Source organism: Pollachius pollachius (assembly GCF_949987615.1).
Source record: "Pollachius pollachius genome assembly, chromosome: 13".
NCBI lineage: Eukaryota > Metazoa > Chordata > Actinopteri > Gadiformes > Gadidae > Pollachius > Pollachius pollachius.
Genome location: NC_136946.1, coordinates 22,388,251 through 22,414,067, shown reverse-complemented (window position 1 = coordinate 22,414,067; position 25,817 = coordinate 22,388,251). Strand labels below are relative to the sequence as shown.

The 25,817-nt window shown below is 44.5% G+C and overlaps 2 protein-coding genes across 14 annotated transcripts in view; both read left to right on the top strand.

Annotated features, from left to right (window-relative positions):
• LOC307085275 (uncharacterized protein) overlaps positions 1 to 25,045 on the top strand; it is a 50,944-nt gene extending 25,899 nt beyond the window's left edge. For 8 of the 11 annotated variants that reach the window (XM_079749986.1, XM_079749987.1, XM_079749985.1 and 5 more), the window contains 6 exons: positions 13,310 to 13,483; positions 18,301 to 18,474; positions 19,663 to 19,836; positions 20,639 to 20,812; positions 20,989 to 21,035; positions 22,883 to 25,045. In XM_079749986.1, the coding sequence (XP_079606112.1) occupies positions 13,310 to 13,483; positions 18,301 to 18,474; positions 19,663 to 19,836; positions 20,639 to 20,812; positions 20,989 to 21,035; positions 22,883 to 23,436 (1,297 nt within the window). In that variant the 3' untranslated portion in view covers positions 23,437 to 25,045. Of the gene's footprint in view, positions 1 to 13,309; positions 13,484 to 14,055; positions 14,180 to 14,525; positions 16,412 to 18,300; positions 18,475 to 19,662; positions 19,837 to 20,638; positions 20,813 to 20,988; positions 21,036 to 21,281; positions 22,571 to 22,882 lie in introns of those variants that run through there. The other 3 variants (XM_079749980.1, XM_079749982.1, XM_079749983.1) reach the window with 3 other exon arrangements.
• LOC307085293 (uncharacterized protein) lies at positions 4,323 to 8,169 on the top strand. Of its 3 annotated transcripts, XM_079750015.1 has the most exons (6): positions 4,323 to 4,341; positions 7,127 to 7,223; positions 7,414 to 7,530; positions 7,605 to 7,721; positions 7,875 to 7,941; positions 8,093 to 8,169. In XM_079750015.1, exons 2-6 carry the CDS (start codon positions 7,141 to 7,143, stop codon positions 8,126 to 8,128), a joined length of 420 nt encoding a protein of 139 aa, XP_079606141.1. In that variant the 5' UTR covers positions 4,323 to 4,341; positions 7,127 to 7,140; the 3' UTR covers positions 8,129 to 8,169. The 3 variants fall into 3 exon arrangements, with proteins under 3 accessions (XP_079606141.1, XP_079606142.1, XP_079606140.1); XM_079750016.1 differs by having other exon boundaries at positions 4,332 to 7,223; positions 7,419 to 7,530; XM_079750014.1 differs by having other exon boundaries at positions 4,332 to 7,223.
• Positions 25,046 to 25,817: the final 772 nt, after the last annotated feature.

The following is a 25,817-nucleotide window of genomic DNA, read 5'->3' as shown; positions in this document are numbered from 1 at the left end:
GTGGAGGTGTATGTATTAATTAATATATTGCGGCTGAGCCGATGTGTGTTAATGTGTGTGTGGAGGTGTATGTATTAATTAATATATTGCGGCTGAGCCGATGTGTGTTAATGTGTGTGTGGAGGTGTATGTATTAATTAATATATTGCGGCTGAGCCGATGTGTGTTAATGTGTGTGTGGAGGTGTATGTATTAATTAATATATTGCGGCTGAGCCGATGTGTGTTAATGTGTGTGTGGAGGTGTATATATTAATTAATATATTGCGGCTGAGCCGATGTGTGTTAATGTGTGTGTGGAGGTGTATATATTAGTTAATATATTGCGGCTGAGCCGGTGTGTGTTAGTGTGTGTGTGGAGGTGTATGTATTAGTTAATATATTGTGGCTGAGCCGGTGTGTGTTAGTGTGTGTGTGTGGAGGTGTATATATTAGTTAATATATTGTGGCTGAGCCGGTGTGTGTTAGTGTGTGTGTAGAGGTGTATATATTAGTTAATATATTGTGGCTGAGCCGGTGTGTGTTAGTGTGTGTGTGGAGGTGTATGTATTAATTAATATATTGTGGCTGAGCCGGTGTGTGTTAGTGTGTGTGTGTGGAGGTGTATATATTAGTTAATATATTGTGGCTGAGCCGGTGTGTGTTAGTGTGTGTGTGGAGGTGTATATATTAGTTAATATATTGTGGCTGAGCCGGTGTGTGTTAGTGTGTGTGTGGAGCTGTGGGGGGCTGTCTCTGGCTGGCGGTGGGTGAACGCTGTGAGGTCAACGGGCCCCTCAGTGAGTGGGGGGCCGTGTTGAGGACCTGGGCCCCCGTGGGGACCGTTCTGCCGGCCGGGAGGTCTAAGGTGGGGCTAAGGGAAGTACCGGGGGGGGGGGGGGGGGGGGGGGGGGGCGGTATTAGAAGGAGGGGGGTTAAAGTGAGCGGAGGGCTGTTGTAGAATAAGCAGGTTCTGCTTCAGCCAGTCGTCCGTGTTCTGCTCCACCTGTGGAAGGTATGGGGGGGGAGCAGGTTTAATGGACTCTGCTCATGTGTTCCCCTGTCTCCCCCTCCCTGATGGGGGGGTGCTGGTGGTGATGGGGGGATGACTGCTTGGTGGTGAACTGCTCGTATCGTTTTAAAGTATGTCTTGGTGATGTGGGTGAGTGGAGGTAGGGGGTGTGTGTTAGGGGCTGGTTGTCTGTGTGTGTGTGTGTGTGTGTGTGTGTGTGTGTGTGTGTGTGTGTGTATGTGTTTGTGTCCGTGTGTGTGTGTGTCCGTGTGTGTGTGTGTGTGTCCGTGTGTGTGTGTGTGTGTGTGTGTCCGTGAGTGTGTGTGTGTGTGTGTGTGTGTGTGTGTGTGTGTGTGTATGTGTTTGTGTCCGTGTGTGTGTGTGTCCGTGTGTGTGTGTGTGTGTGTCCGTGTGTGTGTGTGTGTGTGTGTGTCCGTGAGTGTGTGTGTGTGTGTGTGTGTGTGTGTGTGTGTGTGTGTGTGTGTGTGTGTGTGTGTGTGTGTGTGTGTGTCTCCACTAGAGTGGGAACGGGGCTCAGGTGAGGTTCAGGGTCAGGGTCAGGGTCAGGGTCAGGGTCAGGGTCAGGGTTAGGGTTAGGGTGAGGGTTAGGGTTAGGGTCAGGGTCAGGGTGAGGGTTAGGGTCAGGGTCAGGGTGAGGGTTAGGGATAGAGGATCATTCCCTTGACGCCATCTGGTGGTGCAAGGGAAGATATGCACGGGCAAAAGCAACTAAAGATGGACCTGTAGCTTTTGCAACCTTAAAACAAAAAAGCTATAATCAAAAGAAATAGATGTGATATTTTATGCAAATGTGAATAAAATAAAGACGATAAGGGGAGACTTTTTTTGCATTTAAAACAGTGATTGGAGGGGGTGAGTGAGAATGAGTTTGAATTTGGGCAGTAAAGGTGAACAGTTTTCGTTGTTCATTATTTAAATCAGTGCTAATATAACTCTGTTGTTTTCAGGAGCAGGTACTGCTAGTCGGGAGAGTGGTGGAGAAACCAAAGGTACAGGCGCCCTCTGGTGGACGACGGGGGGCTGGCGCTGCCCAGTGAGAGGCCATTAGGCCCAGTGACCAAAGGGGGGTGGTCGAGGGTGGACATCCTGATATGGGTGAGTTACTAGTAATTGCTGTTGTATAAATGGGTTGGTGAGGACTGAGGTCCGCTATGGTGGTTGGTGTTGGTGGAGGACCAGCAGTGGGTGTAATCTAGTGGATCTCTAGCGGTCTAGTGGACACTCTTAACGCATTTATCAACTCGCGTGCGACACGTTCCCTACTGATTCTAAACTGCAGTTGGGAGAAAGTGAAAGAAAAGTCTGAATGGAGCTAGATGACGTAAGGGCACGGACCTGTGAAAACAAGGTGTGTAAAACGCCTCAAAACTCACCTGGGCCAACGGACGCGTTCCGCATGCAACACATGACGGGATGAAGCAGACTCGGAGAACGCGGTAAAAGCAGCGACCTCATCAGAACAGACTCACGTCCAGGCCCAGCGGGAGGGCCAGCTCCGGAGTCCTGGTCCCCAAGGTGTAGTGGCTGGGTCGGCGAGGCTCCGGGCCCCCCACCGGGGGTCATGTAAAAGACAGACCATGCCAATGATATCCCTGCATGACAAAACTGAAATGGCAACCCGGAAACATAAGGTAAAGAATTTATTTTTTGTGTTTCCATTTGGCAGGTGTGGCTTGGCTGTGTTGCTATAAAATTGTCGCATGCATATATTGTCATGCATTTTGCAAATTTTGCATATTTTCATCTGAACTGTTTATGGATCCACCTACAGTATACTTACAGTTTTAATAAATAGAAAATCAAGGTATGTTTTTCCATTGTGTTCTTGATGCATTTTCCCTAGGTGACAGGAGCCAACGAATTTGAGAGGCTCTGAGAGGGTGTTTTCAGTTGTGGGACTGAACAAAACCAAGACCAGAAACAGCCTAGCATTGGATGGCACCCTGTCCTCAATAATGACCATAAAGATGGCCGACCTGGAGCCCTGTTTCAAATGGGAGCCCCCCTCAGATGTCATCAAGTCCTCCAAGGAGGCCAGAGGCCAGTATAACGGTGCCCCCAGATCATAGACAAGGACTAGCTTCTGATCTGCATCTGATATTGATGACCTCATTTTTAGTTATTTTTGTAATGCGTCCATCTGTTTTATTGCTTGAAAAAGTTGTACTGTTTAAGCACTTCAAGCACTTTATTTGTTGCACTTTATTTGTTTTGAATGGACCATGTGGTGGGAAGCTTTGAATGAAGAATAACATCTCCCTAACTAATCTTGTCGTTTTTGGCTGAACATAAATCATTAAGCGCTCTTAAGAATACATTATTCACAACATAGGTTAGGTTTCAGTTCAGAATTTGTTTAATACCATTGTTGTGATCAAAATATCAATCAACCTACCTAGATTAAATCTTAAACACTGGTCTATGAATAAGGCTATATTGTGGCACATAGGCAGTCATTTAGGCACAACAATAGTTTTCTGGTTTAATGTTCAACTCCAGACTAGGCCCTACAAGTCCTGATGCCAAACACAATTCATAATAAGTTCAGGTATTGCACATCTTTAGTAGACCACCCAAAAATCCAATAGAATGCACGAAATCACATCTACTTAATCCAAAATTTCCTGGGGGTGGACCTTCAGTCTTTGCTTCACAGAATGTAACCAATATTGTCCATCTCCAGTAAGCCGCCCCTATCAACGGCTTTGGGCCTCCCTACAAACCACCAAAATGCAGGTACAACATGGGTTCAACATCCAACATCCATGAAATTCTCTAAAATCTGAGCCACCAACTTGTGTGGCTGCGTTGTCGGGGGTAATATTGGTTAGCCCCCTCACTAAAATCTTACTCCAAGGTTTTCTTAAAAGTTGCCAGCTCTGATTAAAAGTCTGTTTTTTTACAACATTTTAATGACGTTGTCTGCACACCGGGTACTTCTCCCGCGTTCCCAAAAGCATGTCACAAAGTGGTGTGAATGACTATAATTGTTTAAGAGCGACAAGCATCCGAGCATCGGTGCTCACTGAAGCTGGACACATAGGTGCAATGCCAAATCACTCCCCAGGGAAACAAAAAGGTATGCTATGGAAAATAAAATTGTGGAACCAATTTACAAAGGAAAAAAATTGGAGGAGTTCACAATAGAAAATGGTGTGAATAATGACCAAAAATAAAATAAAATAAAATTAAATTTAGCTTGTATAAAAACAGAGTCTGGGAGGAGTTTGAACTGAGAGGGGAACTGGTCCAACTGGTTGGACACATTTCCTTGATATGAGTAGGACGGTTTGTTGTGGCTCACTTCATCACAGCAGGAAGACGACTAAGGTACTGTAGTCCACTGTGATCCGTGATAGATCATGAATATGAATAACTGTGAATCTTATCAATAGGTTGATAGTTAGTTTCCTGTTAAACCACATGGTTAAAAACGATAGTCAATGTATGGCTGCATTGCTATTTGTCAAAATTACTATTGAATAATTTAGAAGATTCCTGCTCTTTGGAATGCTACGTGTTACACTGTGGGCTTTGGGGCTCGAACCCAGAAACTTTTAGCCTTGAGTCAAGCATCAGGTTGCGGTTAATAATGACTGTTTCGTCAGATTCAGTATAGTTTCTTAATCAAAAGTCCTGTGGTACCTTTAAAGGTACTGAGGATAGAATGGACAGTTGTTAGTGTAGTGCAGTATTATTATTACATTATTTCAACAGGAAGACAGCCATCTTGGTTAGTGAAGGTGTTTGAACGTCATCTTGTACTGGGTCTTGTCCTCTGTGGGCCTGCATCATTCTGCAGTAGTGTAGGCCTACTCTATATCTGAGAGCATCACTCGTATGAGAAGGACATGACCTTCAAGGTGAATTAACACTGCCGCGACCGCCTCAACACAGAAGTCCCTGGTGACGACTGGTTAGTGTTCTTCAGCTCAGCCAATCCCACTGACATCCTCTCACCAGCAGGTGGTAATGCAGTGCACCTTTTCGAGGGTTTCAAAACGGACCTAGCAAAATGATCCGCTCTACTACCGCTGGTGTTGAATGAATCACAGACTGCAGAAGAGTAGAACGTTTGTGACTTTTTTTCTTTTGTGTGTGTGTGTGTGTGTATGTGTGTGTGTGTGTGTGTGTGTGTGTGTGTGTGTGAACTCTGAGTACTCTGTGCACTCTGAGTACTCTGTCCACTGATTATTCTGTACTTAGAGTGCACAGAGCTCAGAGCTCTCTGTCCATTCTTCATATTTAAAACAGTGATTACTATTCATCACTGAATGAGGTCATGGATCATCCGCCTATAAGAGGTTAGTGTGGGAGGAGTATGAACTAGGGCTGGTAACATTCCCCAGAAGTTAAATTTGAATATTGGTCTTAAAAAATGGTCCGAATATCGAATATATTCGAATATTATTATTAATTAATTAATTATTTTTTCCCCGCGGAGAATAGGACTTGTTATTGTAACAGTACCCCATTATATCATACAGTTTAACAATCCTATTATTAACAGTTCCACGGGAAGGGACTTGATAGCGTGGATTTATTTCGTGGATAAATTTCTGAAAACCTACGCCGTCAACTATACTGATTGGTCGCATGTCTTTGCAAATGAACTCCGTTAACTTTTTAGTGATGGCCTCTTGTTTTGCAGCGGGAAGAGAAGTGGTCGGGCTGTAAAACGCTGTTAGCTTGGGTTGTTTGGGAAGCGGGCCGTCTGCTTCGTCTTCACCAACTTTGTTCCATTCGGTCGGGTGAACAACTATTAAATGCATCCTCAAATTTGTGGTAGTCGAGTGATATGCCAGTTCCGCATCGCATAACTTGCAAACAGCCTTGGATTTGTCGACAACTTTACCTCCAACTGACCAGAATCCAAAAAAGCGCCAAACAGTACTTCTTAAATTATCTGGCTTAAAATTCACTTTGTCCGTGGTGGAGTTCTTGACTTCACCGGATTCCATTTCCCCGGTTTGTTTTTCGGGCTCGCTGGTTTGTGTTTCATACATTTTCATACATTTATCGGTGTCTACAGTGAGGTGGGGAGGTGGAGGTGGTGGAGCGCAGTCCATGCTACCTTGTTGTGACACGTGACTGCAGCTACACGCAGGCCAGTAAGCGACGCACCATGGGACACAACGGAGGAAAATCAATGCGTGCGCTGCCCTGAGCAATAAAATATATATTTTGTAAATTATTCTAATATTCATTTTCACGTTCGAATATACATATTTTTCCCATATTCGAGGAATATCCGAAATTCGAATATTAATTTACCAGCCCTAGTATGAACTGGGAGGGGAACTGGTCCAACTGGTTGGTTCACCATTTCCTTGTTATGAGTCGGATGGTTTGGTGTGGCTCACTTTATCACTGTAGGAAGAAGACTAAGATACTGTAGTCCACTATAATCTGTAATAGATCATACATATGAATAACTTTGAATCTTATCAGTAGGTTGAACATTTTTAAGATTCCTGCTCTGCAGAATATTACGTGTTAGACTGTGGGCATTGGGGATCGAACCCAGAACCTTCTAGTCTGGAGCCAAGTGTTTGGTTGACGTTAATAATGACTTTTTCTTCTTGTGTGTCCTTGGGTGACTTTAAAGGTACTTAGGACAGAATGTACAGCTGTTATATTTGTAGTGCGGTATTATGATAACATTATTTAGACAGGAAGAAGGCCATCTTGCTTTGTGAAGGTGTTTAAACGTCTTCTCTTACCGGGTCTTGTTCTCTGTGGGCCTGCCTCACAGATCTGGTTGTGATGTCATACCACATGAGGAAGTCCATGTATGGTCCTGCCTTCAGAGCGGTTTAACCAGCACAGGGAGCAGTTGGTATGATATCCGCTCGTGAACTTGATCTTATCAGACATTTTGTAGCTTTTTGAGACCTTCTGTGTTGAATGATGATACGTTATTAGAGAGTATATGAGAAACGTCTGGGATTGAGAAGGTCTCTGAATCTGCGTCTATGAATCTGCGTCTGCGTCTTGTCCAAAGTTAACAGAGACAACGGCCCCCTGTGAGCGGAATACAGAGCTCGTATAAAAGCAGAGAGTAAACCAACGCCGAGTGGCAGTAGAAACAGTATGGAGTTCTGTTTGTGTCCAGGTCTCCAGTCTGCTATGGATGAGGAGAGAGAGGAGGGGGGTCCTACCTCTAAGACCAATCTGTCTGGGGAACATGGCCGCCGGAGCAAAGCTAAGAGGTAAGAAGAGAATCTCTCTGTCTGTGACTGTTCAGGGCCTGCCCAAGACAATACTATTTAATGGAAAGAAACAATAACCACTTAACTACTGTTCAGCTCAGCAGTGATTCATCATGACTCCATCATTAGTCTGAGTAAAGGCTGTGTGTGTGTGTGTGTGTGTGTGTGTGTGTGTGTGTGTGTGTTGAAGCACAGAGCAGCAGCAGAGAGCAGACTCCCCTGGACCCAGCTGTGTCTCCATGAAGAGTGACCACTCTATGGAAGATCCTGTTACCTTTAAAGATGGAAATCAGTCTATTGAGACAAGGTGAGGATTTTTCAGGGATCATACAGACAAAACTTTAATCAAACGTCCATAAATCCTTGGTCTTGTTTTTCTAGAAGAGTCCAGCAGGAGAGAGCAGACTCCCCTGGACCCAGCTGTGTCTCCATGAAGAGTGACCGCTCTATGGATGTACCATTGGACTTTAAAGATGGACGCCCCTCCAGAGAGGAGAGGTAGGGGTTTCAAACAGACGATGAAAACAGACCAGTTGGTTGTTATCAGACTCTACTGATAATGATATCTACAAGTCTGGCGAAATATAATTGTGTGTGTGTGTTTGTGTGTGTGTGTGTGTGTGTGTGTGTGTGTGTGTGTGTTCCCCACAGACACCAGAAGAGGTCAAAGGTTACCAGTGCTCAGGCTCTACGGCAGCATCAAACAGAGCTGATCAAGGTGTGTAAATGTCCACCAAGACGTTTGACTTCAGCTCTCCATGGACATTAGAAAGCATCTCTTGTCCAGCGGGACGTGGATCCAGGACAGATGCTTCTGATGTCTCAGTTAGTTCAGAGTAAAGTTCTCCTTGATGTTTGTTCTGTTCCAGAGGGCTGAGGAGAACGCACACGCTTTCCTAGACTAGGAGCTGAAGAAGCTCTGGAGGGATCTCTTCTCAGATTACCCACAATGCTCAGAAGGTCAGAGGGTGGGGGAGGAGGAGATGGATGGTAAGAAGGAGGAGCAGAGGAGGCGCGCCATAGAGGGAGTGGTGGACATCACAAAGCTCTGCCTGTTGGAGATGAACCAGGAGGAACTGGCCGACACACTGGGGGGCGGTAAGAGGCTCTTATCTTGAAAACAGAGAAGAAATACACATTTTGATGAGCAGTAGGAGATTATTATTTGTTCTCTTCAGACTAAATTACATAGTGTGAGACTTATACATTTCATACTTCTATGTGGAGACAATCTTTCCTCTTTGAGTTTTTCCTCTTTCAATTTTTCCTTCTTTGTTTAATGGTTTGATCCAGTATGTGGGGTTGTTGTGGGGTATCAGGTTAAATGGTTTGATCCGGATATGTAGGGTAATGGTGGGGGTCTCAGGTTAAAGAATGTTAAACATCATCATTACCAGCACCAAATCCCCCGACCAAATCACCCCCATTCTCGTCCAACTACACTGGCTCAGTGTCCAACACCGGATTGACCTTAAAACCCTTCTGCTCACCGACAAAGCCCTCCACAACGTGGCCCCCACTTATCTCCCCAACCTCCTCCAGGAGGACAGGCCCTGCCGCTCCCTTCGTCATCCTCAGCTGGTCTTCACCGTCCCGACCTCCCGCCTCAGCACCGTGGGTGATAGGGCTCTCAGCGCCGTGGGTACTAGGGCTCTAAGCACCGTGGGTGCTAGGGCTCTCAGCACCTTGGGTTCTAGGGCTGTCAGCACCGTGGGTGCTAGGGTTCTCAGCACCGCGGGTGCTAGGGCTCTCAGCACCATGGGTGCTAGGGCTCTCAGCACCGTGGGTGCTAGGGCTCTCAGCTGAACTGAAAGAGACGCCCTGACAACATTGAAATCCCTCCTCAAAACACATGTGTTCCCACTGGCCTGCTCGCTGTAATGACCCCCTACCGTGGGTTCCCCTCGTATCCTCGTTGTGCTGCTGTTCTTACCCCCTCCTACCTGGGTCTCCTCACTGTTCTTACCCCCTCCTACCTGGGTCTCCTCACTGTTCTTACCCCCTCCTACCTGGGTCTCCTCACTGTTCTTACCCCCTCCTACCTGGGTCTCCTCACTGCTGTTCTTACCCCCTCCTACCTGGGTCTCCTCACTGTTCTTACCCCCTCCTACCTGGGTCTCCTCACTGTTCTTACCCCCTCCTACCTGGGTCTCCTCACTGTTCTTACCCCCTCCTACATGGGTCTTATGTCTTGTTTTGATCATGCTGTTGGCTATGCAGCTCCTGCTGTTCTTGACCCTAGATTGTTTTATGAATTGTAATGGGACCTTGGGTGTCATGAAAGGTGCCTTATAATAAAATGTTATTCAATGTAATTATTATTGTTATTATTATGATTATTATTATTATTATTGTTATTATTATTATTATTATTATTATTATTATTATTATTATTATTATTATTATTATTATTAATATTAAACGTAAGCTGCAGATCAACAGCAGAATAACTCTGTGGAAGAGATGCAACACTATCTTGTTATATCAGCATGTCATTTTACACCAATTCATTATCATTATTATTATCATTAGACCAATCATATTGCTGTGGAAAAAACAAAGTCCTGAACATTTTGAATATGTAACATGCAGTCTTTGTCACGACCAGCTTCTCCGACCACAAGTTATGAAGCCACATTAACGTTAAACATTATACTGGTGACCAACAGCAGAACAACTCAGTGGAAGTGATGAAACCCTGTCTTGTTGTATCAGCATAGCAAATCACTTTACACTGATTCACTATCATTATTACTATCATTAGAACAATCATATTGCTGCGGAAATAATAGTCCTTACCATTTTGAATCTGTTACATGCAGTCCTTCACAACCAGCTTTTCCGACCACCAAGTAATGAAGCCACTAAATATCATGAAGTTGATAATTTAACAGGAAATATTGACCTGGTTCCACTGATCACCATCCACTAACTGATGTCATCTGTTGTTTTCTCATTTAGGATCTGATGCTGTCGATTGCAAGCATAAAATCAAGTCTCATTTGAAGAAGAAGTTCAGGTGTGTGTTTGAGGGAATCGCTAAAGCAGGAAAGCGAACAGATCTGAACGACTTCTACACAGAGATCTTCATCACAGAGAGAGGCAGCGGTGAGGTCAACAAGGAACATGAGGTCAGACTTATTGAAACCGCTTCCAGGAAACCAGCCAAGGAAGAAACACCAATCAGATGTGAAGACATCTTTAAACCCTTACCTGGAAACGATCAACCAATAAGAACAATGATGACAACTGGAGTGGCCGGCATTGGTAAAACCGTCTTAACACACAAGTTCATTCTGGACTGGGCTGAAGGGAAAACCAACCAGGACATACACTTCACATTTCTCCTCACTTTCAGAGAGCTGAATTTACTGAAAAGGAAAGAGTTTAGCTTGGTGGAACTTCTTCATCACCTCTTTAGTGAGACCAAAGAAGCAGGAATCTGCAGATTCGACCGGTTCCAAGTTGTCTTCATCTTGGATGGTCTGGATGAGTGTCGACTTCCTCTGGACTTCCAGAACAACCCGATATGGAATGATGTCACAAAGTCCACCTCGGTGGACGTGCTGCTGACAAACCTCATCAGGGGCGACCTGCTTCCCTCTGCTCGCATTTGGATAACCACACGCCCTGCGGCAGCCAATCAGATCCCTGCTGAGTGTGTTGACATGGTGACAGAGGTGAGGGGGTTCTCCGACCAACAGAAGGAGGAGTACTTCAGGAAGAGATTCCGAGAGGAGACGCTGGCCACCACAATCATCTCCCACGTCAAGAAATCAAGAAGCCTCCACATCATGTGTCACATCCCAGTCTTCTGTTGGATCACTGCTTCAGTTCTGGAAGACATCTTAAAAAAATCCCAGATCGAAGAGATGCCCAAGACCGTGACTCAGATGTACAGCCACTTCCTGAGGGTTCAGTCCATACAGGGGGACAGGAAGTACCATGGGAGGGCTGAAACAGATCCGGACTGGAGTTTAGAGAGCAGGGAGATCATTGTTTCTCTTGGAAAACTTGCTTTTAACCAGCTGGAGAAAGGGAACCTGATCTTCTACGAGGCAGATATGGCAGAGTGTGACATCAATATCAGAGCAGCCTCAGTGTACTCAGGAGTGTTCACCCAGATCTTTAAAGAGGAGTGTGGGCTGTACCAGGACAAGGTGTTCTGCTTTGTCCATCTGAGCATCCAGGAGTTTCTGGCTGCCCTTTATGTCTTTCTGTCCTTCATCGATACTGGTGTCAATCTGCTCTCAGAAGAACCACCAACCTCCAGGAAAGATAAACTCCTCTTCTACCAGAGTGCTGTGGACAAGGCCTTACAGAGTGAGAACGGACACCTGGACTTGTTCCTCCGCTTCCTCCTGGGCCTCTCTCTGGAGACCAATCAGATTGTCCTACACGGTCTGCTGGGACAGAAAAAAAGATCACTGACCACTCAGATTAAAACAGGTCTGTTGCGACTGACAGGAAGCAGCTCAAAGACCAATAAGGGAACAGTGTCTTACATCAAGGAGAAGATAAAAGGAGACCTATCTCCAGAGAGAAGCATCAATCTGTTCCACTGTCTGAATGAGCTGAACGACTGTTCTCTAGTGAAGGAGATCCAACAGTACCTGACATCAGGAAGTCTCTCCGGAGAATCTCTCTCCCCTGCTCAGTGGTCAGCTCTGGTCTTCATCTTACTGGCATCAGAAGAGGAGCTGGACGTGTTTGACCTGAAAAAATACTCTGCTTCAGAAGATGGTCTTCTCAGGCTGCTGCCAGTGGTCAAAGCCTCCAAAATATCTCTGTAGGTTCACTAATAACATGTATTACAATACACACTACACAATATAAATACAACTGGAATATAAGGTTAAAATAATATGAAAAAGATTTCTGTAGGTTCATTACAACATGTATTACTATTCTGCTCATAACAGAATAAACATACTAGTTATAATAATATACAAAACATCTCTGTAGGTGTCCTATTAACGTGTAATGTATTATAGTATACATAAGAGAATATTCAGAAAAATAGAATATAGGAGTATTCATTTATACATCTAATTATTTAGGTTTTTTTTTGTTAAACTAATAACATTCCTTCATTATTGAATAACTTAACGATGTATGTTATTTTAATCACAGTTCCTGACATGTTATCTTTATTTTGGGTAAAGGCTGAAGGGCTGTCATCTGTCAGAGAGATGCTGTGAGGCTCTGGCCTCAGTTCTCAGCTCCAACTCCTCTAGTCTGAGAGAGCTGGACCTGAGTACCAATGATCTGCAGGATTCAGGAGTGAAGCTGCTCTCTGCTGGACTGGGGAGTCCACACTGTACACTGGAAACTCTCAGGTCCGTTTTACCCAATGGTCAAACAGTTACACCACAAGGTGCAATATCAGAAGACATTTAACAGATTTACCTCCATAAAAGTGCACACATAAAGTGAAGCAGCAAGCAACTGACATCCCTAAGCGCACAAATGCTTTCATAGTTCTTGTGCTCGCAAAGTGTTTTCCTGATTGCTATGATATTTATTCTCCTCTAAACACAATATGCATAATATTGGAATAAAACTTCTAATTATACGCAAAACAATGCTTTAGATGAACTAATAACATGTATTACAATACATTACATAATACTGCAACAAAAACTAATATTAATAGAAAAAACGATTTCCAAACACAGCAAAACAATTTTAAATGGACTGCATTAATATAGCTCTTTTCTAACCTTTGGCCACCCAAAGCGCTTTACAATATTGCCTCACATTCACGCACACATTCACACACCGACGGCGAAGTCAGCCATGCAAGGCGACAGCCAGCTCGTCGGTAGCAGTTAGGGTCAGGTGCCTTGCTCAAGCACACCTCAACACTCAGCTAGGAGGAGCGGGGATTGAACCAGCAACCTCCAGGTTACCAGCCAACCCGCTATACCTCCTGAGCTACTGCCGCCTCTTCACAACAAATTTCATATAGTTATACATTTTACACCCAATATTGAATAACCACAATTTCTTCATTATGTAATAAGTTTACAATGTAAGTTATTTTAATCACAGTTCCTAACCTGTTCTCTTTGTTTTGTGTGAAGGCTGAAGGGCTGTGATCTGTCAGAGAGATGCTGTGAAGCTCTGGCCTCAGTTCTCAGCTCCAACTCCTCTAGTCTGAGAGAGCTGGACCTGAGTACCAATGATCTGCAGGATTCAGGAGTGAAGCTGCTCTCTGCTGGACTGGGGAGTCCACACTGTACACTGGAAACCCTCAGGTCAGTTTTACCCAATGGTTAAACAGATACACCACAAGGTGCAATATCAGAAGACATTTAACAGATTTACATCCATAAAAGTGTGCACGTAAAGTGAAGCAGCACGAAACTGACATCCCCAAGCGCACAAATGCTGTCTAAAGGTACGGCCACACTGAACGCTTCATGCTCGTTAAAGGCGTAGAAAATCCGCATTTTTGCATTGGGAACCATAGAGGGTTTTCACCGACGTCACGTCTTGGGCAGTAACCCGGATGCGCGGCCATGTTGGAGGCACTCGATGTAAACACTGCGCTGTAATGCATGTAAACTCTGCGCTGGATAAACGAAAACGCTGCGATGGATAAAGGTCATAAACCCAAGAAAAGCTCGTCAAAAGGCGTTATAGATGCAAAGGCATACAGGGAAGGACTTGGACCGGGCGAAAAAGCACGATATTTGAGGAAGTTAGATTTGATTGGTGGTGCAGATCCCTACGAGTTGGCTCCCTCGTCTTGGATCAATGACGACCCGGAGAGTCTTCCGTCTGTTTGTTATCCTGACATCGTCAACTACCTGGTTTTCTCGCCAAGCCCATACACAGCGGAAGACCTTAAAGCGTACAAAAGTTTGGAGGCCTATAACCAGATGGTGTGTGGATGGGTGAGGGAGATTCAATACCAAGTCATCGACGACAGATGTGTTGCGAAGGCCAAAGTAAGTAATGCAATAATGTCTTTAATCAACCTAACCATAACTGTATGATATCATTGCAATACCCAAGGTGTAGCCAGGTGATTCTCAACCGTTTTTCATTTCAAGGACCCCCAGTTTGATATGCAGTCCACAGACCACAGTCTAGATTGCTATGTACACTGTACACTATCAACTTTATTTATAGTGCATTTATCACTATCAGAGTTTATAACCTCTGGGGGCCTGTGTGGCCACATTGTGAACAAGTGATGCAGATAAGCCTAACTGTTATTCATTTTTTTAAAGTGAAACGGTGAGAAACTATTTTGTTATTCTTACTTATTTGGTTGTCATGTCTTTTATTCAGGTTCTCCATTCTCAATCAATCCGAGAAACACCCCTGGAACCCTGGATAATCGCTGAGAAGTCTGGTCGGATACTTGGAGCCCACTGCACGTGTATGGCTGGCCTCGGAGAGACGTGCACACATGTTGCTGCATTATTGTTTCTCATAGAAGAAACAGTGAAGTTGAGGGACTCAAAGACAGTGACGCAAGAGAAGGCGTATTGGCTGTTACCTACTGCACTGTCTAAGGTGGAATACAGGGAATGCCGGAAGATTGACTTCACTGTAACCAAGAGGTCTCAAGTAAAAGAGCTGGCAGGATGAAATGTGCTGCTCTTGGACAGCCACTTGAGGACCCAAGTGATACTTCCACTTCTTCTACTGTTACAGTTGGGAAACCGCAACAGCCAACCAGTGATGAACTGTCATCATTATTCAGTGCTCTTAGCGCGACTGGATCAAAGTCTGCTATTTTGTCCCTGATTGAGCCTTACTCTGACAGTTTTGTTCCAAAATCAATTGGAGAAAATTTACCTCTTGTGTTGACGGAATTGCGAAAAGACGAAGCAGTTCACATGGACTATAGTGAGCTATTGTCCACATGCAAAGATGTTGAAATTTCTGTTTCAGAGGAGCAAGCAAAGGCAGTTGAGGCCGCTACAAGGGATCAAGCTCCTCTAAACTGTGGTTTAGATTTCGCGCTGGTCGAATCACAGCATCTAAAATGAAAACTGCATGTTGCAGTGATCCAAAACAGCCAGTTCAGAGCTTAATCAAAAGTGTATGCTATCCTTAGTCATACAGATTCACATCAAAAGCCACTACCTGGGGCCACTAAATTTGCACGTGATATGTTTATAGATGTACATAAGGAATCTCATGAAAATGTTAAAGTACACGACACAGGTTTTTTCATAAATCCAAGTGTGCCATTCTTGGGTGCTTCTCCCGATGGCCTTGTTTCTTGTGATTGTTGTGGTGTCAGTGTAATTGAAGTGAAGTGTCCATTCTGTGTGAAAAGTGACATGTTGGACAGTGTATCCTATTTGGAGAAGGACAGTGAAGGGAAACTGACACTTAACCGAAACCACCAGTATTTCTACCAGGTGCAAACTCAACTTGGGGTGTGCAAACTGGAATCTGCCTATTTAGTTGTTTGGACAGAAAAGGATTTGCATGTTGAGTGCATTTTATTTGATGAAGAGTTTTGGGACACAATATGCCAGAAAAGCAAGAATATTTTTGACACAGCCATTATGCCAGAGTTAGTTGGCAAGTTTTGCACAAGGCTTTCATCTACCATGGCCAATGTGTCCTCGCAACCTGGAGTATCTACCTCGGCTGAATCACATGACTCTGATTGTGCTGCAAGTGCCAGTGGCCAAGAAGAAACCTGGTGTTTCTGTGGCCAGGTTGAGTTGGAAAGATGATTTTGTGTGACAATGCAAAATGTCATATTAAGTGGTTTCACTACTCGTGCATTAATGTCAAGGTTGCACCAAAGGGAAAATGGTATTGCCCAAAGTGCCAAAAGCTACCTAAGTTTGAGCCAAAAAAGGGAAAGAAACCTTTGAAGTAAAAAAACAAAACTGTATTTTTTAGTGGACTGTTGTGAAGTTACGCACTTCAGGCACTTTGTTTTAATGTTGGTTAAAACAATATTTAATTTATTTAGAAACGTGTACCTTTTTTGAAACTGTTCTTTAAATATTTTTAGCATTTGATTTCAAGTTGGTGAGATTTTGCAATGCTATACTGACAAAAAAAGTTGTAAAACTCAAATTACATACAAAATTATGTTCGCACTATAGTATACTGTATATACTATAATTTATAGTACTGTATAGTTTATAAGCTATCTGTTCTGATAACTGTGTGGTTTTCCTTTAATAAATCTGTGTTCTGATGATAGTGTTGTGTTCTCTTCCACAACAATACATTAACAAAAACTGTAAATTAACAACCATTTATAAATAATTTTAGGCTATATAGTCTTTTTATTGACAAAGTGCATATAAAAATATTCTTCAGTCAAAATCAACAATGGATGGGCAAAGGTTCACCAGAGCACAACAGACAGGTGAACAAAGCTGGGTCATCAGTCTCAGAATCATCAGTCTCTGCAGCAACTCCAGCACCAGCAGCAGCATCAGCAGCAGCTTCTCTCAGTCTCTGCTGGGTTCTATTCCTACGACGGCTGTAGCGTGATGATGTCCCAGCTTTTTCAGGAGACCTGTGCTGACCTGTCATTCCGACAGATGGCACCCAATCTGGGTCATCCTTTTGATAAAGGTCAGACCTTTTACCTGGAATACAATGAGAAATACAGCACATTGTAGCTCTACATTTTAAGAACTGTGTTGCTACTGTAGCAGGCTATTAAATATGATCCTAATCAGATATTAAGTCAATAATGCAACATAAAAACATGTCACTTACCTGACAAGAAATGGGCCGAACAAATTCGGACGTTGTCCAGATTTTTGCCACGTAGATCCTGGTTCAGCTTCGCTAACCACAAGCGCCTCCTTTCCTCTGACAACTTTTGGCATTGTTCTCCTTGATTAGTTATAACTTTTGGCAGTCTGTAATACTCCAAATGTTTTTCGCGGTCTGACCGATTGGTACAGCCAAAAACACGGCAATAATTTACCATTTTCCACGAAGATATTCGGGATCTACTGCGGCGTGCGCTTTATTTACCTTGGCGTGCGCTTTATTTACCTTGCCGAGTACCTCCAACATGGCGACTGCCGGATTGATGACGCGCTGATGACGCGCCGTGAAAACCCTCTATTGGTTTTTGGGGCGTAGATGCGTTCACGCGCTAAAAGTAGCGCTTTAGGCGTGTTAGACGCGTTTTACGCACCTAAATAACGCGCCCAGTGCACCTACGTGCCCAACGCACCTATGTGCGGAGTTCAAAAAATTGAACTTTTTACGCTCCTACGCGTGACGCTTAGCCGCGATAGCCATTCAGCGTTGAGCTTGACCCGACGTCACTGGCAGAGTGACGGAGGACAGGCGCTCCGCAGCTGATATGGAGCGCCTGTAGTTGGTGTCCTGACGGGAGATCCTGGCACCAACCTGGGCTAGCAGGTCATCGAACATGGCCCCAGTCAACCCAAAATACCGCTGGAACCGGCCGTCATCCAGGCGGAGTTCCTGGAGGAGGTGGTGAAACTCACCCAGCTGTGAGCGCCTACGGAGGATGTCATGCACCCAAACACGACGGCGTTTGGGTTTCCTACTCTCCTCGAACTCCCACAACAAATACAGCGCAGCGATGGTGGTGATCTCAGCCATGTTTGTGGAGCAAATGAAAAGTAGCGGGGTAAAATAAGTTTTGGGCCGGCTCATCTAGCTCCGTAGGCGCGTTGAACCATTTTTGTGACACAATGATGAAGCGGCAGGTTAGGCCTAATCAAACTCGCGTAACGCGTTCAGTGTGGCTGTACCTTTTAGTTCTCGTGCTCGCAAGGTGTTTTCCTGATCGCTATGATGTTTATTCTCATCCCAACACACTATACATAATATTGGAATAAAACTTCTAATTATCTACAAAACATCGCTTTAGATTAACTGATAACATTACAATACATAATATACATAATACAACAACAAAAAGTAATATTAATATACAAAACTACTTTTCAAACGCTGCAAAACAACTATCTTATTGTTATAAATTTTACACCCAATTTGAATAACCACAATTTCTTCATTATGTAATAAGTTTAAGATGTAAGTTATTTTAATCACAGTTCCTAACCTGTTCTCTTTATTTTGTGTGAAGGCTGAAGGGATGTGATCTGTCAGAAAGATGCTGTGAAGCTCTGGCCTCAGTTCTCAGCTCCAACTCCTCTAGTCTGAGAGAGCTGGACCTGAGTACCAATGATCTGCAGGATTCAGGAGTGAAGCTGCTCTCTGCTGGACTGGGGAGTCCACACTGTACACTGGAAACTCTCAGGTCAGTTTTACCCAATGGTCAAACAGTTACACCACAAGGTTCAATATCAGAAGACATTTAACAGATTTACATCCATAAAAGTGCACACATAAAGTGAAGCAGCACACAACTGACACCCCCAAGCGCACAAATGCTGTCTAAAGGTACGGCCACACTGAACGCGTTACGCGCGTTAGAGGCGTAGAAAATTCCCATTTTTGCATAGGGAACCATTGGTTTAGACGCGTAGATGCGTAACACGCGCTAAAGCAGCGCGTATAACGCGCCCAACGTACCTACGTGCAGAGTTGAAAAGTTTGAATTGTTTACGCTCCTACGCGTGACTCTTTGCCACGATAGCCAATCAGCGTTGAGCTTGACCCAACGTCACTGGCAGAGAGACGGCGGACAGTTTCTCCGCAACTCCGCAGCTGTTATGAAGCGCCTGTAGTTGGTGTCCTGACGGAAGTTCCTGGCCCCAACCCGGGCTAGCAGGTCATCGAACATGGCCCCAGGCAACCGAAAATACCGCTAGAACCGGCCGTCATCCAGGCGGAGTTCCTGGAGGAGGTGGTGAAACTCACCCAGCTGTGAGCGCCTACGGAGGATGTCATGCTCCCAAACACGACGGCGTTTGGGTTTCCTACTCTCCTCGAACTCCCACAACAAATACACCGCAGCGATGGTGGTGATCTCAGCCATGTTTGTGGAGCAAAAGAAAAGTAGTGGGGGAAAATAAGTTTTGGGCGGGCTCATCTACCATCGTAGGCGCGGAAGGCGCTTTGAACCATTTTTGTGACACACAATGATGAAGCGGCAGGTTAGGCCTAATCCTACGTGCGTAACGCGTTCAGTGTGGCTGTACCTTTAGTTCTCGTGATCTGAAGGTGTTTCCCGATCGCTTTGAGGTTTATTCCCCTCAAAACACATTTACATAATATTGGAATAAAACTTCTAATCATATGCAAAACATTGCTATAGTTTAACTGATGACATGTCTTACAATAAAATACATAATATGCATAACACTGCAACAAATAGTAATATTAATATACAAAACGACTTTTCAAATGCTGCAAAACAACTATCTTATTGTTATACATTTTACATCCAATTTGAATAACCACAATTTCTTCATTATGTAATAAGTTGAAGATGTAAGTTTTTTTAATCACAGTTCCTTACCTGTTCTCTTTATTTTGCGTGAAGGCTGAATGGCTGTGATCTGTCAGAGAGATGCTGTGAAGCTCTGGCCTCAGTTCTCAGCTCCAACTCCTCTAGTCTGAGAGATCTGGACCTGAGTACCAATGATCTGCAGGATTCAGGAGTGAAGCTGCTCTCTGCTGGACTGGGGAGTCCACACTGTACACTGGAAACTCTCAGGTCTGTTTTAAGCCTCTTCAAACCGGGTCTTGGGGTTGTTTAATATGTAAATCTGGTCCGCTGATATGAGGGTTAGTGGTTGACCTGTTAACAACTAGTATGTTATGTTTGTTATATGTTATGTAGCTCTGGCCAGCTGATGTGAGGGTTAGGGGTTGACCTGTTAACTACTAGTATGTTATGTCTGTTTTATGTTATGTAACTCTGGCCAGCTGATGTGAGCTGAGGAGTTGTCATTAGCGTAGACATGGGGATGAGGCTTTAGCCGTGCTGTGATCTGAATATAATGTACACCTCACCATAGAACATCACTGGCCGTGGTAAAGTGAATCATATTGAACATTAAAGATGGACTTTATTAACTTCACATTAGTTTGGTGTAGTGCTGCTCATGTCCGATGCATTTCTGTTGCTCTTTTGCCTGCTGACAAAACTCTCCCTTGTTCTACACAATGTTAGAACCTGTGAAGAAACGGTCTCAGCGTACCAAACACAGCGGACTTCTCCTGACTCTAACCAAACAATATCTCATTGAGTTGTAGCTATTGAGAAACAAGCATTTGTTTATGATCCTGTTTCACATCCAAGTGAAGGAAGTTCTGATGTCTGTGATGATGTCATCTCCCCACTTCCTCTTACTGTTCTCCTTGTCCTCCAAATGGAATGAATACACTTTATAAATGTGGTTACTTTAGTATTAACTGCTCTCAACCAGAATAAATATAATAAATTGTGTGTGTGTGTGTTTGTGTGTGTGTGTGTGTGTGTGTGTGTGTGTGTGTGTGTGTGTGTGTGTGTGTAGCTTGTCTGGCTGCCTGGTCACACAGGAAGGCTGTTCTTCTCTGGCCTCAGCTCTGAGCTCCAACCCCACCCATCTGAGACAGCTGGACCTGAGCTACAATCACCCAGGAGACTCTGGAGCTGCGCTGCTCTCTGCTGGACTGGAGGATCCACGCTGGAGACTGGACACTCTCAGGTATGGAGAGGACAGCTCACCACTCAGGGACAAAGTCTCCTATGAGGATTCAAGCCGCTGCTAGATGAAGTGGTTTGAAGAGGCAGCTGTCACTCATGTTGTGTAGAACGTGATGAGACGGCAGATGATGAAGGTGAATGTTTCAACATGCTGCTCTCACTTTGTTTCCCCCCCAGTGTGGAGCACGGTGGAGTGTGGAGGCTGAAACCAGTTCCACAGAGATGTAAGTGTCTCTTTAGTTTATGTATATATATTTATGTATACATTCATACATTTATACATACATACATACGTACATACATACCTACCTACCTACCTACCTATGTCATGATCCGCCCCTGGTTTTCCCATTCACCTGCCTGCCACCCTGATCACTCCCAATTAACCCAACCACCTCCACCTGTGTTTCCCCTATATCAGTCCTTTCCTCCCAAACATTCCCTGCCAGATTGTCTCTTGTGTTTCACAGTGCTTTCCCGTGATTCGAATCCTGACCTACCACCTATCCTGCCTGCTCTCTGATCCTCGCCTGTCTGACTATCCTGCCTGCTCCTGATCCCCGCCTGTCTGACTATCCTGCCTGCTCCTGATCCCCGCCTGTCTGACTATTCTGCCGGTTCCTGATCCCCGCCTGTCTGACTATCCTGCCTGCTCCTGACTCCCGCCTGTCCGACTATCCTGCATGCTCCTGATCCCCGCCTGTGACTATCCTGCCTGCCGATCCTGAATCCGAATAAACGATTGACACTGTTCCACGCTCTTCGCCAGTCTGTGCACTTGGGCTCAGCCAAACGCTCACGTTACAACCTACCTACCTACCTACTGCCGTGTTCTTTTTGGAAATAGTTTGCCGAGCAAGGATCACTTTAACTCACTGTATTTGGTAAAGGTTTGGACTAGTCTCTATGAAGCAAAAGGAGGGGAATTGTATAGGCACGCGTGGAGATGCACTTAGTTGGGCATCTGAAGGATGCGTTACCTGGAGCGTTCTGCCCCCTGGGCTATGTGTTGGGACTTTAATACTGGGCAGGCGTGGACTCAGTTATGTGCTCTGATTGGTTAAGCATGGTGCTGAACTCCCGCCTCCTGTGTTCTCTATGCTGATCTCTTGTGGCTATGTGCGGGAGTTACTCTTGTTTTTGTGGACTTGAGCGTCTGGGTCTCTCCAACATCTTAACCGCTCGTATCTCTAGAATTGACACATGATGAATGGCTTCCTGTATGAGCTGGACGCCTCCGTAGGCTCAGGATCCCTCCCTAAGATGAGAGAGAAGCCTCTTTAATTGGCAAGGGCATATGTGGCCTGTTAGAATGTGTGAATTATGTCACAATATATATGTAGTATACATACATTCATAGTATACATACAAGTTTTGACAGTTAATTTCCAGCCTGTCTGTGTGTATGATATGAATCCTAGCCAAGTGCCCCCAGTGATGTGTATATGTATGTGTAGGTGAGCAGGTGTATGTCTGAGTACATGTCTATAATAAATGAACCAGTTCTATGGTTCATCACTCCATCTCCAGCCTGTATGTGAGCTCAGCTCCTTCAGTCTGTTCTTTACACAGGTGTCCCTTTGAAGGTTGAGTGACATGTATGTGTATTGGGAAATCCAAAAGTGGAATATCTTGGAAGACATTACAAATATTGTTTAGATATTTCATGGGTGTAATAAGCTCATCATACCGAACATTTTGCTGTATGATATGTTAATGTAAAGTAAATACTGAGGGAGTAAATGCACTTTATACATTTGTCCTCGTTTCAATGTTTTGATTGAGACAGCCACACACACACATGGGATTTCCAATCAACTTTAACTTTAATTATCTTAAACACAATGTGTCCTATTGCTTAGAAAATATACAGCACATGATTCCAATATAGTACCTATCATATGATATATTTTTTGTCTTTCTATGTTAATGTTTGAAGAAGAGAGAACGATCACAAAAAGAGTGAAAGAGAATAAAAAAAAAAGCGCAGGAGAACAGTACTAGTGATGATGATGATGATGATGAGGATGAAGAGCGGTTCAGCAGCTCATCATGTCTGGTTCTCCCTCAGATGCCTGTGAACTCACCCTGGACCCCAACACGGCTCACAGACGACTCTCTCTGTCTGAGGACAACAGGAAGGTGACGTGGGTTGGAGAGGACCAGTCGTATCCGGATCACCCAGAGAGATTTGACTCCCCGCTCCAGGTGTTGGGTAGAGAGGCTCTGACTGGCCGCTGTTACTGGGAGGTAGAGTGGGAAGGAGCTGTTGAGATAGGAGTGACATACAGAGGAATCACAAGGAGAGGAGTGGGTGGTGACAGCAGGCTTGGAGAGAACAAAAAGTCCTGGAGTCTTTATTGTAATGATGATCGTTACTCTGCCTGGTACAACGGTAGACATACAGCCATCCCTCTCCCCCCCGCTGGCTCCACCAGAGTAGGAGTGTATCTGGACCGGCCTGCTGGCTCTCTGTCCTTCTACAGAGTGTCCCCAGGTGGAGGAGGGTCCTCAGACACACTGACACACCTCCACACCTTCTGGTCCTCCTTCACCCAGGAGGACCTCCTCCCTGGGGTCGGGGTATGGGGGCGGGGGTTCTCAGCGTCTCTCTGTCGGTTGTAGACACACGCACGCACGCACGCACACACACACACACACACACACAAAGGGTGCTGGGTAGGGTCCTCGGGGGTCGGCGGGGCCTCAGTGTCTCTGAGTGGGAGTTGGGGGGGGGCTAAGGGGGAGGGGGGGTGAGGGTGTAGACACACACACACACACACACACACACACACACACAGTGGGGTTCTGAGGGTCCCTGTGTTCTGGGTTAGGGGCCTCAGTGTCTCTGTGTCAGTTATAGTCTCTCTCTCTCTCTCTCTCAACACTCTCATATATTAACACACACGCGCGCACATACATAACACTTAATGCAGTACATGTATGTATGCATTACATAATGCATACATGACACAACCATGCGCCCACACACACACACACATGAAGGGTGTGTGAGGGGGGCTTGGGGAGGGGGGGGAGGGTGAGACACCCAATTACCAACTGGTCTCGCTCACTTCTCTCCTGTTCAAACTCAACTGGCAGAACCCTTGAGTCATGTGTGAGAGCATAGAAGAGGCCTCAGGTGAGCTCTGCTGTGTTGGAGATGAGCTGCTCTGGCCTGATCAGGATGGAGGTGGGATACAGACTGATTTACATGTGTGGGATGGCTCAGCGGGTTGGGTGGCTCTATGTTTTCTCAGATAGTCCAAATGGCTCTGCCGTTTGTCCTTTCCGTTATTATGCTCTATGTGGTCATCGAGTTATCTCCCTGTGTGTTTCACCGGCTGACCGACCCCCAAACCGACCCCCCCGGGGACTGACCCGATCTTGTTGCCCCCCCTCAGGGTAGCTGTGTTAGAGAGCCCACCCCGTCCCAAGGTCTGGTGCCCCAAACTCCCCAACGTTTCTAAGGCTGAGCCTTCCTCTGGGCCCTTTAATGTTGTTAGACTAACAGAACCACTTTTCTGCTGGGGACAGAGAGAGCTGTCAGAGAAAGGTGGAGCTTCACCGCCCAGCAGAGGGAGGTGTCTGGACAGTCCATTTCCTTTATTTTACAATTTTAAATCTGTTTTGGTTTAATCATGAGTAACCTAATGAGTTTTTTATTTTTTAATTAGCCTACACCTGGTTTACTTGTGGTTGATGAGTATACTTTTTTATGTTTGCTATTGCCTTTTATGCTTCATTTTGTTGATTTAGATAATTGTTAATTGTTTACCAGTAGATACACTGAATTGTCATTTTAATGGGTGATCTTTAAACTATGTTTAATATGATGGAGAGGGAGGAATGTAGAATGTTGGTGTATTTTAATGCCTCTCTGTGTTCACATCTCTTAGTCTAGGACCAGGCCAGTGCCTCTCCTACTGTACAAGGTGTTATTTCCAACATTCCATTCCATCATTTGTGATGTCCCAACAAGGACGAACCAACCCGGTCGTCTTGGACATAGCCAGGGCCATATACCTTATCAAGGGAGACACTGTTATTTTGTTATTCACGCTTTCTTTCCTATAATACTGGCCTTAAACCTTTGGTTCGGTGAGAAGAGGGATCGACAGCCAAGGAGCACGTCTGGAGACTGTTCCTCACCTCCTACACTGAGACTATCCCACCTAAATCTGTACCTGTGCTGTATTACATCCTCCAATAAACCTGCTATTCAACCCTCTGACCCAACCTGGCAAGTTGATTTGATTTCCACTTCAAGAATTACTACTACGAGGGAGAAATACACAAAGCAGTCTTTACAAACAGTTTAGAAATGAGCAGAAATCGAACACGTATAGATCTGTTTCACCTTCACCTCATTTATAATCTTTCTATTTTTTTTGGCCTAAGGGAAGCTTTTTTTGCAGTCAGTTCAGCTGAACATTTAACTGTATTACAGTAACAAATAAGTTACATTTTTGAACTTGTGCACTGATTTAATCATTAAATCCCCTGAAAAAACATTCTCTTACTGTAGTGTTTTTCATTTTACTTATCAGTGCAATTACTGTACTGTGAGTTTTGCCAAAATTGGTAACATTGGTGTATTTTCAGAACTCCAACAATGTTGCAGTATCAACTATAGGTGTAAAGCATGACTCTGGGATTGTGAGTTTAGCCCATTGAAGCTCATTGGATAGACAAATATGCATTGTATCCTATCGAGATACAATTGTGTCAATGCAATAATGATGTGATATATTCACAGTATTGTATTAAAATATGGCAAGAATATTTATACTGTATGTACCACATAATTGCAACTTTAAAAAAGACGTTTTTTCTAAACAATTGAATACATTTGAATATGTAACATGGCCTCATAAAGTCAAAACAAAGGTAAACAGTATTTTGATGGCAGTGTTTTAAATGTATCACACAAGTGTTTAATTGATGCTCTCTAATAGATATTCATATGATCACTGTGTTTCTCGTTTTGGTGGAAAAAAATCTGT